The sequence below is a fragment of the Orbicella faveolata genome, unplaced genomic scaffold (assembly GCF_042242905.1).
Source record: "Orbicella faveolata isolate gen_17 unplaced genomic scaffold, um_ofav_v1 contig_4, whole genome shotgun sequence".
Lineage (NCBI taxonomy): Eukaryota > Metazoa > Cnidaria > Anthozoa > Scleractinia > Merulinidae > Orbicella > Orbicella faveolata.
Genome location: NW_028301569.1, coordinates 6,985,154 through 6,997,500, shown reverse-complemented (window position 1 = coordinate 6,997,500; position 12,347 = coordinate 6,985,154). Strand labels below are relative to the sequence as shown.

The 12,347-nt window shown below is 39.7% G+C and overlaps 1 protein-coding gene and 1 pseudogene across 2 annotated transcripts; both read right to left on the bottom strand.

The window, feature by feature from the left end:
• Positions 1 to 3,373: 3,373 nt before the first annotated feature.
• Positions 3,374 to 6,799, bottom strand: LOC149101280 (uncharacterized). Of its 2 annotated transcripts, XM_089276158.1 has the most exons (2): positions 5,782 to 6,632; positions 3,374 to 3,723 (listed from the first exon to the last, which is right to left on the bottom strand). In XM_089276158.1, exons 1-2 carry the CDS (start codon positions 6,608 to 6,610, stop codon positions 3,374 to 3,376), a joined length of 1,179 nt encoding a protein of 392 aa, XP_089132284.1. In that variant the 5' UTR covers positions 6,611 to 6,632. The 2 variants fall into 2 exon arrangements, with proteins under 2 accessions (XP_089132284.1, XP_089132283.1); XM_089276157.1 differs by lacking the exon at positions 3,374 to 3,723 and having other exon boundaries at positions 5,333 to 6,799.
• A 2,637-nt stretch (positions 6,800 to 9,436) lies between these two features.
• LOC149101279 (uncharacterized) lies at positions 9,437 to 11,634 on the bottom strand (annotated as a pseudogene).
• Positions 11,635 to 12,347: the final 713 nt, after the last annotated feature.

Below are 12,347 nucleotides of genomic sequence, written 5' to 3'. Positions count from 1 at the left end.
CGAGGTTGAAGATATTAAGACCCGGTAAAGGTACCGACTTAGTGATGTCAGTCGAATGAGGGTCCTGTTAAATTTCTCAACTTCAGAAAGATTGTATCTATATTTAACACATTTTGGGATTTGGGTTTGAAGTTGAATGCATCAGTCTCTAATGATCAAGCTACAATAAATCAAAAACAGGAACAAGAAGTCCATTTCAATATAATTTTTATTTATTAAATGGCCTGTTGAACTTTTGTAGCGAGAATAGTTACATCGTATTTTAAGGAAGCGAATCTAGCCTCGCTTTGTCTTAAGTGACACTGGCGTTGAGTTCTCAGCCGACAAATTTCATCTTCGGACCTGTGCCGCCCAGTTTTCCTCAATTGTTCCTTCAATTTATTGGAATTATTGTCGCAAGTTTGACAGGTATCTTGTCTCGCTTTTCTAAAACTAAGCATTTCCTTCAATTCACTGTTAAATATGTTTCTAAATGACGAAAAACTTAAAACTGGACCTTTATTGTTTCTTCTTAAACTGGTTGTCTTTAAATCTGGGTTTTCCTTAAGGAACTCAGACCATCTAAATTCTAAGACTACAGCGCATTGTAGATTTTGTCAAAACGTTTATTGTATGGAATACTGCCAAACCGCCATTAAGCGGCCACCCTCTGTTAAGCTGCCAGTTATCAAAGTCTTAGAATTGCTGTGAGTAAAATACTGTAAATAAAATCCCTATTAAACGGTCACTTCTGTTAAAGTGCACCTAACCCCAAAATGTTTTTTTCGCTAAAACAAATCTAGACTTCATTTGAAGCATTTGGGCGCAGAAATTTTTGAATTTGGTTGAATCCTCGATTTTCTATGCCCTTTCAAAGTCGCGATTAAGAGTTTCACGACCGCGTTTTAGGGAGTCTGGGGCGGCGTACCTGATGACGTCTACCCAGGAACCAAACACAATAGCGCCTCAGTCAACTCACTGTATTTGCTCGAGAAAATAGAGTGCAAAACTAATCGTTCCGATGTATTTTGGGACTAAAACGTCCAAGTTTTGTCTCAGAATCATTTCTTTTTCGTCACTGGAGTCAGAGTTAAGTTTCGATTCGGAAGGCTCCGAAATAAACTTCGATCGAGCACGTTCGACAACTGTGAACTCACTGCTTAGAGCTTTGAGAGAAATTTGCAATATTTCAAGCGACGACGGGGAAGACGTCTTTGCGGACGAGCTGCTTGTATATTAGGAATGGAAAGCTAGATACTAAATGGAGGAGCAGGCAAACGAACAGCAGGAAAGAAAACTCAAGGACTGCTTTGGATGGTAATTTCGTCAACTAAATATAAGATTCCCACGCGTGTTTATAGCCCGTTTACATTTGTCCTTACCGAAAATGTATTTTGTCAAGGTTCTGTTAAATCCAGTTTGTGTTTTACTTTCAGTTGAATACTTCATGTTTATAAGAGCGACGTACGTGTTGCAGTTTTCGAGACTTGATGACCTCCAAAACATTGGCTTCGATCGATTGAAAATCGTATTGTTTGGACCTGTACTTTTGAAGCTGCGGGAAGCAAGGCGGAAGGAAACATTTCATACAATTACCGATTTCACATTGTCACACGTTTTAAGTCGTAACTCCAAATAACCAATGTAAATTGTTCTCAAAGTTTGCAGTGAAATTCGTCGGATAAGCGAAAAGGATGTGTTCCCTAAGCGGTCCGCAGATAATGTTACGCGGTCATATTTTCGACGCTATTGCACAGAATCTTTGTCACACTGCTGATTTCCAAACCTTCGAAAAACTCTGTGAGTCTAACAATTTTGTTATCATGTAATTCTAGAGGATTAATCTTCGACTTTCATCTAAATCGAAAGAGAAATAAGTGTTGGTTAGCGGCGTACAGTTGCGATCTATTCACGTATCAGTATAACGCTTCTTGATCATGACCGGATCACACAACTTTGCCGGTTATGTTATAAATACTGCGGGATTGGAAGATATAGGTTGTCGGTGGTATTTCTACAAATTGCTGGTTAGCTTTAAGCAGAAAATTTATGAAAACAGCGTTCGAAAGTCTGCGGAACAAATTCCAGTGAGAGTTCTTCAATGGTTCTCACAGATTCAGTTCGCTTGTTTCGGTTCGACAAAATCAACCATCGTTACGTCTTTATTGCACCATTAGCCGATCATCGCCAGTAAATTGTACAGTATACCTTTCTTTAAATCTGGAATATTGCTGCAACAGCCGATAGCACCTCTGGAAGGCGTTTCCGCGCACTTTTCGAATGTGTATTGCACCATCCTGAAGGAGATGAGAGGAAATGAGATATCCAACCTTCCTGGGTAGACGTCACAAGAGCCGCTGGACCCATTCTCCTCAAACTCGGTCGTGAAACAAAATGGCGGTGTTTTGGAGCTATTTTCGAGATTTCGTCGTGGCACAGAAAATCGAGGATTTAACGGAATCCAAAAAGTTTTTCGCAGAACTATTTCAAATAATAAGTAGATTCGTTCTAGCGAAAAAAAATTTTTGGGGTTAGGTGCACTTTAAGGTGGCTCAAAACAATTTCTAGCACTTCTATCTGGATGGGTCGTTATAACCACTCTTTATCACTTGATGCTACAATCATGGTATCAAACAACTGCCCAATCATTGGTGAACATGTTGGTATCATTTTCGTGACACAATAGTTTACCATAGCAACAGTATGACTTCCTAAAAACACCCTTCATTACAGCTTTAGGGGCTTATAACTCAAAAACGGCACGGTGAAATTTTTTTATATTATCAACTTTTGATAGGTATGATAAGACACAACTTTTGGCAAAGTTTAAAAAAATTCTGTACCTGGGGTTCAGAGCCACCTTAAATTTTTGAAAGGCTTGGGCAGTTTTTTGATACCATGATTGTAGCATCAAGTGATAAAGAGTGGTTATAACGACCCATTCAAATCTAACTGTTGGAAACTGTTTTGAGCCACCTTAAGTGATCGCGGCAACCTTTTGGCCGTCCTGTTGAGCGTTTTTAAATGTCCTTACTGCTATTAGCCCGAGTATCTGCTTAAAAGCAGACGCCCACAATTTAATACACGTAGTTTGGCCAAGTGCAAACCAATCAAAACGGACTTAAATCAAGAGTCATGGAAGGATATAGGAAATTTAAAGAATTTCGAATAAAATCGTAATAACTGAACTCTCAATTTTGAACTAATCCGAAATTTAAGGTTTAATAAAACAAGAAATATAGGGTAAACTGAGGCCTGGTAAATAGGAAATGCGCAAAAAACTTGGTGTTGACAAAAACTTATTTTGTGAGAGATTGTTGACTACTTGATTACAAACGTTGATTGAGTGGATTTCTAGTTCACATGAGCTCCACTGTTTTAGAACTCGTATTGCCTAGACTGAATATTTGTAGATAATATCAGCCTCCTTCGCAAGCCTTTCCACAGTTTCAAGGTCCCGCCATTTTATTTCACTTCCCTGCTTACTGTCAGTTCCAACTTGGTTATAATGGCGTTCTAGATTCTTTAGGCACTGGTTTCTGTTGCTTCTAGTACATGGTGTTTCATGGCTCGGTGTGAGTTTCATAAGATCGTGATTAAAAAGAACCAGGTTAGTGTCCGCTGAAAATGACCGAGTGGAGCAAATCGCCTGTTGGTTATTGGCTGCTTTTTGTGACAGACAGGAACTAACAAAAATGTTGGGAAGAAAAAATGTTGTGTTTATTCGAAAAGTATGATCAATATGTAAAGCTGTTTGAGGCTGAGAGAGATTATCTTCTGTGTGTTGTGGTTTAATTGTGGCCAACTGGGAAACGTGTATTGTATAACTTCAGTTTACAGCATATCTTTAGATTCCAGTCATATCGATCTCTCGAAGAACCAAGCGTAGCTTATCACAACGTTGACTGTAGATAATAGAGAGGCGCTATGGTAGGACTTCTTAAGAGTGCCTGCCTGTAAAAATCAGACAAATTCTTAATTTCGCGGCAAGGGTCGAAAATTCGATTTCGCTCATATTCCTATGGTAGATAGGCTAGGGCAGGACAAAAACTACTCGATAGTTTTTTTTGGCAAAATTTCCTTTTATTTCAAAGAAATATGCAAATTATCAAATTCCGTTAAAATCGTCATTTGACGCACCATTTTATTAAACTAGTTTGAGAGCCTCGCATGCAAAACCACATCATTCTTCCGTCTTTAAAACACTCAAATATTTTTGTGCAGTGTTTAATTGTGTACTGGGTTGATTTTAGGGAATGTTGCGGTTTTTGTTGGGTGCAAAATAATTAAATTTCGAAGGCATGTATTTCATTCACTTAAAAGTACTTCGTAAAAATAATTGATTTTCACCATGTGCGAAACCTTCAAATGGATTAAGCTTCTGGTGGTTGAATTACAGAAGGATGGTATACAGATTCCTGTAAAAATTTCTTTGGGCAAATGATTGTGAGCGACGCGAGAGCTTTTCAAAGTGCGTTAAAAATGCAGATATTTGACCATCCGTCGATAAATTTCAATTTACGAGTTAGACATGTATTTTAGCACGCGCCACATGTCTTGAGCTATATTAAGTTGAAATAGACACAGAGCTGATAATTTCGAAATGTTCTAACCTTATTTGCTGTAAAAGGCAGGTCCAAAAGCTGATTTGACGTGTTTCTGTCACCATTCGTCGCACATAAAGCAGAAGTTTGCTTTTGTTTCTACAACGTCCGATGTACATCGCCAACTGTGAACTTATTTAATGGTCGAATACCATGAATCTATGACCCTCTTTCGACACATATCATCACCACTGCATCTAAGTCAAAAACGGCTAAGTGATTTGTAGATAGTTGCTTGCCTTGCACTACACCAAAATATTACGTTTGATCAACGTTTGATCTATTGCTGCTTGAATCCTTGCTTGCAGAGGTTAGTTGTTTGTTCGTCACGCAATGCTGTCATCCCATTTTAGGGGGTGGGGGTAGGACAATCTTGTTGAGTAGGAAGAGATTAAATTAAGCAATGAAAAGAATGAATAGTTAACCATTGCTCGTGTAGTCATCTTTTAATAGACAACCGCTACCTACACGCCCTGCGTAAATATTGTAACGCTAAACTTGTACCTAGGTCACATGGGTACCTAGACACTTCTGTTATTGGTGGCTTCTCAGAAATCCTTGAAATCATGGCTCTATATAGCATAATCACACCATCTTACACCTCGATCTGCTGATGTAATCCTAGTTCCGGCTGAAACTATTAAAACATTCGCAATTTACCTCACATACATGTTGGATTATTTTCATTAGTCGCAATTGAGGAGCTCCGCTTTTAGGCTGGCCGAAATCTATATATTATTTTAGCCGAGAACGTTTTAAAATTTTACTACATGTGATTTATACTGGCTGGGGTCCCTCGATATTTTCATAATCACACTTGTGACTCTAAGTTATCAATTCTAATCAGTCTGTCTTTTTTCCTTTGCCTTCATTGTGCATATAATGTCAAGTTCTTTTGCAAGGGTTTCGACCGTTTCAAAATACTCCCATTGTATTTTACGTCCTTTTCTGATGTCCAACCCAACTTGGTTGTAATGACGATCTAGAACTTTTAAACAGTGGCCAGTTTTCTTGTTACCAGTACACGGTGTTTTACCTGGAGTGATCCTTTGAAGATCGTGGTAAAAAAGAACAAAGTTATCGGCTAGTGAAACTGAATGATTGGAGCACATGGCCCGTGGGTTTCCCGCTGCCTCGTGTGACAGACAGTAACTGCTAAAGATGTTTGGGAAAAAGGGCTCTTTTGCGTAAGGCACATGGAAAGCCGTTTGGGGCTGGGAGAGAATATCTTCTGTGTCTTGTGGTGTAATTTTGTGGCCGACTGGGAGCCGTCTATTGTATGATTTCAGCTCACTGCATATCTTTAGATTCCAGTCGTATCGATCTCTCTCGAAGAACCAAGCGAAACTAATCACTACACTGACAGGTGATATCAAGTTGTCACCATGATATATCTTCTGAAAGGCTTCTTCAAAGTTACTTGTATTAAATCTCTGTAGAATGTACTCTCTGCAGTGTGCAAAAGTATCGCGGTAAATGTAGACAGGAAAATACGTCATAAAATCCGCGACCATCGGTAACCCAAGCGCGATTTCGGTAGTTTTCGCCCACTTTCGCACCCAGCCAATTTTCATAGTGCACTCAGAACCCTGGATGCGTATCCTTGAGCCGTTAAATATGGTTGCTTTTGTTACGGGTGTAAGAAATGCAACATCGGTATCCATCCATGCTATAATGTGGTCGTTTGTGTATAGATCAATAAAGAAACTGCTCCAGAGTTGGCGGTTGTAACCCGGGGATTTTCGAACACCCTTGAACTTTAAAACACTTGCGTCTTTGGGTAACGACTCAAAGGCCACCTCAAGTTTGCGATCTGGAAAGTGTTGTTTGATTTGACTTGTGAGGTTTCTGGCAAAAATATGATCCTGCTCCGACTCCTCGTCAAGAACTACGACTGTCTTCCCAAACGATGCAGGCCAGAAGAGCACAGCAGTCCTGAACAAGTCGCAGAAAAAACGAGTCCTGTGTTGTTTTAGTTTGCCCGCCATCCTCACGAACAGCGAGATCGATGGAGTAGAATTTCCCATGGAAGTGCCATCACGATTTTGTCTTGCTTTGTCAGCGAGGTTATATGACGGAGCTGCTACTTCGCTCTTGTTATTCATGTTGATACAGTTCCATAAAATAATGCCACTGAAGGTCATCAATAGGGCGACGAATTGAAACCTTCGCGTCAATGCAAAGCGATTCAAGGCCCAGAAAAATCTGTATTTCATTGCAGCCTTGTCTTTAATTATGATGAAACCCTATGAAACGTTTCGTGTCTGCTAGAAAGATGAAGACGCTCATTTAAATAAATAAAATTCCCTTTTCTGCTTGTATGAATATTTAAGAGCCGTCGTGAGATGGTCTCTGAGTTTCAAATTCAAATTCAAGCCTAACTTTTGAAGTCTATTCTTTTTGACCATTTTGTAGGGAACAGATTTATCACGACTTAAGTACATAAACATAAATAGTTAACTTTACAACTGATTTATTTCCCAGTACGTAGCAAACGAAGCGTGTATAAAAACAAACAGTATCCAACTAACACAGAGGGACCCAGTCTAAAATACGCCGGAGAAATTTGAAACCGCAGCTTTATTTGTATGGTCAGGCCTAAGGCCCACACCAGTCCGTCACGAAAACCTCCGAACGTTCCGATACCCATTTTTGTCGCTCTCGTACAGCATTTTTATACTGAAAATAACGCAGATGAGAGCGATCAATTTGAATTCATTACTCCATCCAAGCCTTCCGATCGGTGATGTCAAGCGACCTGATCGGCACCGCTGGAATGTGCTTAAATGCCCCCGCAGGGTGAGGTAAATGCGTAATATAACATAGCCTTATCGAAGCGCGCTTTCTGCCCATTTGCCCGTGCCTTGCACGCTCACGTCCGTTTGTTTATTTGTACTTTATCTTGGCAATTGTTTTCATCGATGTTGACACTATGTAAAACATAATTCCTATTTTTCTTCTAAATACGGAAAAATCTAATAATTCTTCCGGAGATGGGGAATATTATTTCCGTGAGCTAGCAAATTTCGAGCTTAATTGTTTTGCCGGGCCTCCACCTAAGAGATTTGCGAATTAAAGCGAGCAGGAGTTGAATCAGCTGGTTCAAGAAAGGCACTCGGCACTCGGAGACCGACCAAAAAAACACAACAAACTGGTAGTAGTGCATTGCGGGAATTTTACAGAGAATTTCCTAGCGATTTGACGACCTTGCATTGTAAAACTTTTCTGGCATTGAAAGCCATTTAAATTTATGCTTTCCACGAACAAAACTTGAACATGAGAGCTGTAATTCTAGAGGATTAATCTTCGACTTTCATCTAAATCGAAAGAGAAATAAGTGTTGGTTAGCGGCGTACAGTTGCGATCTATTCACGTATCAGTATAACGTTTCTTGATCATGACCGGATCACACAACTTTGCCGGTTATGTTATAAATACTGCGGGATTGGAAGATATAGGTTGTCGGTGGTATTTCTACAAATTGCTGGTTAGCTTTAAGCAGAAAATTTATGAAAACAGCGTTCGCAAGTCTGCGGAACAAATTCCAATGAGAGTTCTTCAATGGTTCTCACAGATTCAGTTCGCTTGTTTCGGTTCGACAAAATCAACCATCGTTACGTCTTTATTGCACCATTAGCCGATCATCGCCAGTAAATTGTACAGTATACCTTTCTTTAAATCTGGAATATTGCTGCAACAGCCGATAGCACCTCTGGAAGGCGTTTCCGCGCACTTTTCGAATGTGTATTGCACCATCCTGAAGGAGATGAGAGGAAATGAGATATCCAACCTTCCTGGGTAGACGTCACAAGAGCCGCTGGACCCATTCTCCTCAAACTCGGTCGTGAAACAAAATGGCGGTGTTTTGGAGCTATTTTCGAGATTTCGTCGTGGCACAGAAAATCGAGGATTTAACGGAATCCAAAAAGTTTTTCGCAGAACTATTTCAAATAATAAGTAGATTCGTTCTAGCGAAAAAAATTTTTGGGGTTAGGTGCACTTTAAGGTGGCTCAAAACAATTTCTAGCACTTCTATCTGGATGGGTCGTTATAACCACTCTTTATCACTTGATGCTACAATCATGGTATCAAACAACTGCCCAATCATTGGTGAACATGTTGGTATCATTTTCGTGACACAATAGTTTACCATAGCAACAGTATGACTTCCTAAAAACACCCTTCATTACAGCTTTAGGGGCTTATAACTCAAAAACGGCACGGTGAAATTTTTTTATATTATCAACTTTTGATAGGTATGATAAGACACAACTTTTGGCAAAGTTTAAAAAAATTCTGTACCTGGGGTTCAGAGCCACCTTAAATTTTTGAAAGGCTTGGGCAGTTTTTTGATACCATGATTGTAGCATCAAGTGATAAAGAGTGGTTATAACGACCCATTCAAATCTAACTGTTGGAAACTGTTTTGAGCCACCTTAAGTGATCGCGGCAACCTTTTGGCCGTCCTGTTGAGCGTTTTTAAATGTCCTTACTGCTATTAGCCCGAGTATCTGCTTAAAAGCAGACGCCCACAATTTAATACACGTAGTTTGGCCAAGTGCAAACCAATCAAAACGGACTTAAATCAAGAGTCATGGAAGGATATAGGAAATTTAAAGAATTTCGAATAAAATCGTAATAACTGAACTCTCAATTTTGAACTAATCCGAAATTTAAGGTTTAATAAAACAAGAAATATAGGGTAAACTGAGGCCTGGTAAATAGGAAATGCGCAAAAAACTTGGTGTTGACAAAAACTTATTTTGTGAGAGATTGTTGACTACTTGATTACAAACGTTGATTGAGTGGATTTCTAGTTCACATGAGCTCCACTGTTTTAGAACTCGTATTGCCTAGACTGAATATTTGTAGATAATATCAGCCTCCTTCGCAAGCCTTTCCACAGTTTCAAGGTCCCGCCATTTTATTTCACTTCCCTGCTTACTGTCAGTTCCAACTTGGTTATAATGGCGTTCTAGATTCTTTAGGCACTGGTTTCTGTTGCTTCTAGTACATGGTGTTTCATGGCTCGGTGTGAGTTTCATAAGATCGTGATTAAAAAGAACCAGGTTAGTGTCCGCTGAAAATGACCGAGTGGAGCAAATCGCCTGTTGGTTATTGGCTGCTTTTTGTGACAGACAGGAACTAACAAAAATGTTGGGAAGAAAAAATGTTGTGTTTATTCGAAAAGTATGATCAATATGTAAAGCTGTTTGAGGCTGAGAGAGATTATCTTCTGTGTGTTGTGGTTTAATTGTGGCCAACTGGGAAACGTGTATTGTATAACTTCAGTTTACAGCATATCTTTAGATTCCAGTCATATCGATCTCTCGAAGAACCAAGCGTAGCTTATCACAACGTTGACTGTAGATAATAGAGAGGCGCTATGGTAGGACTTCTTAAGAGTGCCTGCCTGTAAAAATCAGACAAATTCTTAATTTCGCGGCAAAATGGGATGACAGCATTGCGTGACGAACAAACAACTAACCTCTGCAAGCAAGGATTCAAGCAACAATAGATCAAACGTTGATCAAACGTAATATTTTGGTGTAGTGCAAGGCAAGCAACTATCTACAAATCACTTAGCCGTTTTTGACTTAGATGCAGTGGTGATCATATATGTCGAAAGAGGGTCATAGATTCATGGTATTCGACCATTAAATAAGTTCACAGTTGGCGATGTACATCGGACGTTGTAGAAACAAAAGCAAACTTCTGCTTTATGTGCGACGAATGGTGACAGAAACACGTCAAATCAGCTTTTGGACCCGCCTTTTACAGCAAATAAGGTTAGAACATTTCGAAATCATCAGCTCTGTGTCTATTTCAACTTAATATAGCTCAAGACATGTGGCGCGTGCTAAAATATATGTCTAACTCGTAAATTGAAATTTGACGACGGATGGTCAAATATCTGCATTTTTAACGTACTTTGAAAAGCTCTCGCGTCGCTCACAATCATTTGCCCAAAGAAATTTTTACAGGAATCTGTATACCATCCTTCTGTAATTCAACCACCAGAAGCTAAATCCATTTGAAGGTTTCGCACATGGTGAAAATCAATTATTTTTACGAAGTACTTTTAAGTGAATGAAATACATGCCTTCGAAATTTAATTATTTTGCACCCAACAAAAACCGCAACATTCCCTAAAATCAACCCAGTACACAATTAAACACTGCACAAAAATATTTGAGTGTTTTAAAGACGGAAGAATGATGTGGTTTTACATGCGAGGCTCTCAAACTAGTTTAATAAAATGGTGCGTCAAATGACGATTTTAACGGAATTTGATAATTTGCATATTTCTTTGAAATAAAAGGAAATTTTGCCAAAAAAAACTATCGAGTAGTTTTTGTCATGCCCTAGCCTATCTACCGTAAAAATATGAGCGAAATCGAATTTTCGACCCTTGCCGAGTTATTTTCCATATGTATGGACAGGGACTCTTAAGTGCTTCTTCAAAGGTTCTTGTATTAAATCTCTTTAGAATGTACTCTCTGCGGTGCGTGAAAGTGTCGCGGTAAATATAGACAGGAAAATATGTTATGAAATCTGCCACCATCGGTAACCCCAGCGCCATTTTGGTAGTGTGCGCCGATGTTCTCACACGGGGGATCTTCATGGAGCACTGAGAACCCAGGATACGTATCCTTGAGCCGTTAAAGATGGTTGCTTTTTGTTACTGGTGTAAGAAATGTGACATCGCTATCCATCCATGCTACAATAGGATCGTTGGTGTATAGATCAATAAAGAAACTGCGATTGTAACCCGGAGATTTTATTGAAGCCGTAATATTCAAAATACTCGCGTCCTTGGGTAACGACTCGAAGGCCACCTCAAGTTTGCAATCTGGAAAGTGTTGTTTGATTTGACCTGTTAAGTTATTGGCAAAAAATATGATCCTGCTCCGATTCTTCGTCAAGAACTACGACTGTCTTCCCAAACGATGCAGGTCAGAAGAGAACAGCAGTCCTGTAAAGATCACAGTAAAAACGAGTCCTGTGTTGTTTTAGTTTGCCCGCCATCCTCACGAACAGCGTGATCGACGGGATGCTTGGAGTTGAACCAAAGTTCTCCACGCAAGTATTAATATGATTTCGATTTACTCTGGCAGCGGTGTCAAAATCCTCATATTTGTCGCTCTCGTACAGCATTTTTGCGCTAAAAATAATGCAGATGAGAGCGATTAATTTGAATCCAGGCCTCCATTCAAAGTCTACGACCTTCAGAAATATTGCTTGCATCTTTGAGCGTTTCTTGTGAGGAAGTGGTCAGAAGTTTATGTCAAGCGCGCAACCTCATCGGCACCGCTGGAATGTGCCTGCAGTCATTCTGTGTCACGTGAGTTGAACATGTGATGGAAATCAACTAATTTACGCGCGACGTTCAGATACGTGACAGAGATGACATTGGAAAGTCAGAGATGTAAAATGCATGGCGTTTTTGAAGATCCATGTGACACAAGAGACTCTGTTCTATATGTTGTGCGACAAAATTGACCACCATGGACACCATATTTCTAGAGGTATGTCAAGCGCGCAACCTCATCGGCACCGCTGGAATGTGCCTGCAGTCATTCTGTGTCACGTGAGTTGAACATGTGATGGAAATCAACTAATTTACGCGCGACGTTCAGATACGTGACAGAGATGACATTGGAAAGTCAGAGATGTAAAATGCATGGCGTTTTTGAAGATCCATGTGACACAAGAGACTCTGTTCTATATGTTGTGCGACAAAATTGACCACCATGGACACCA

Bases quoted from the DNA above. Each gene is read 5' to 3' on its own strand.
- LOC149101280 (XM_089276157.1), bottom strand. From the start codon at position 6,799: ATGAAATACAGATTTTTCTGGGCCTTGAATCGCTTTGCATTGACGCGA.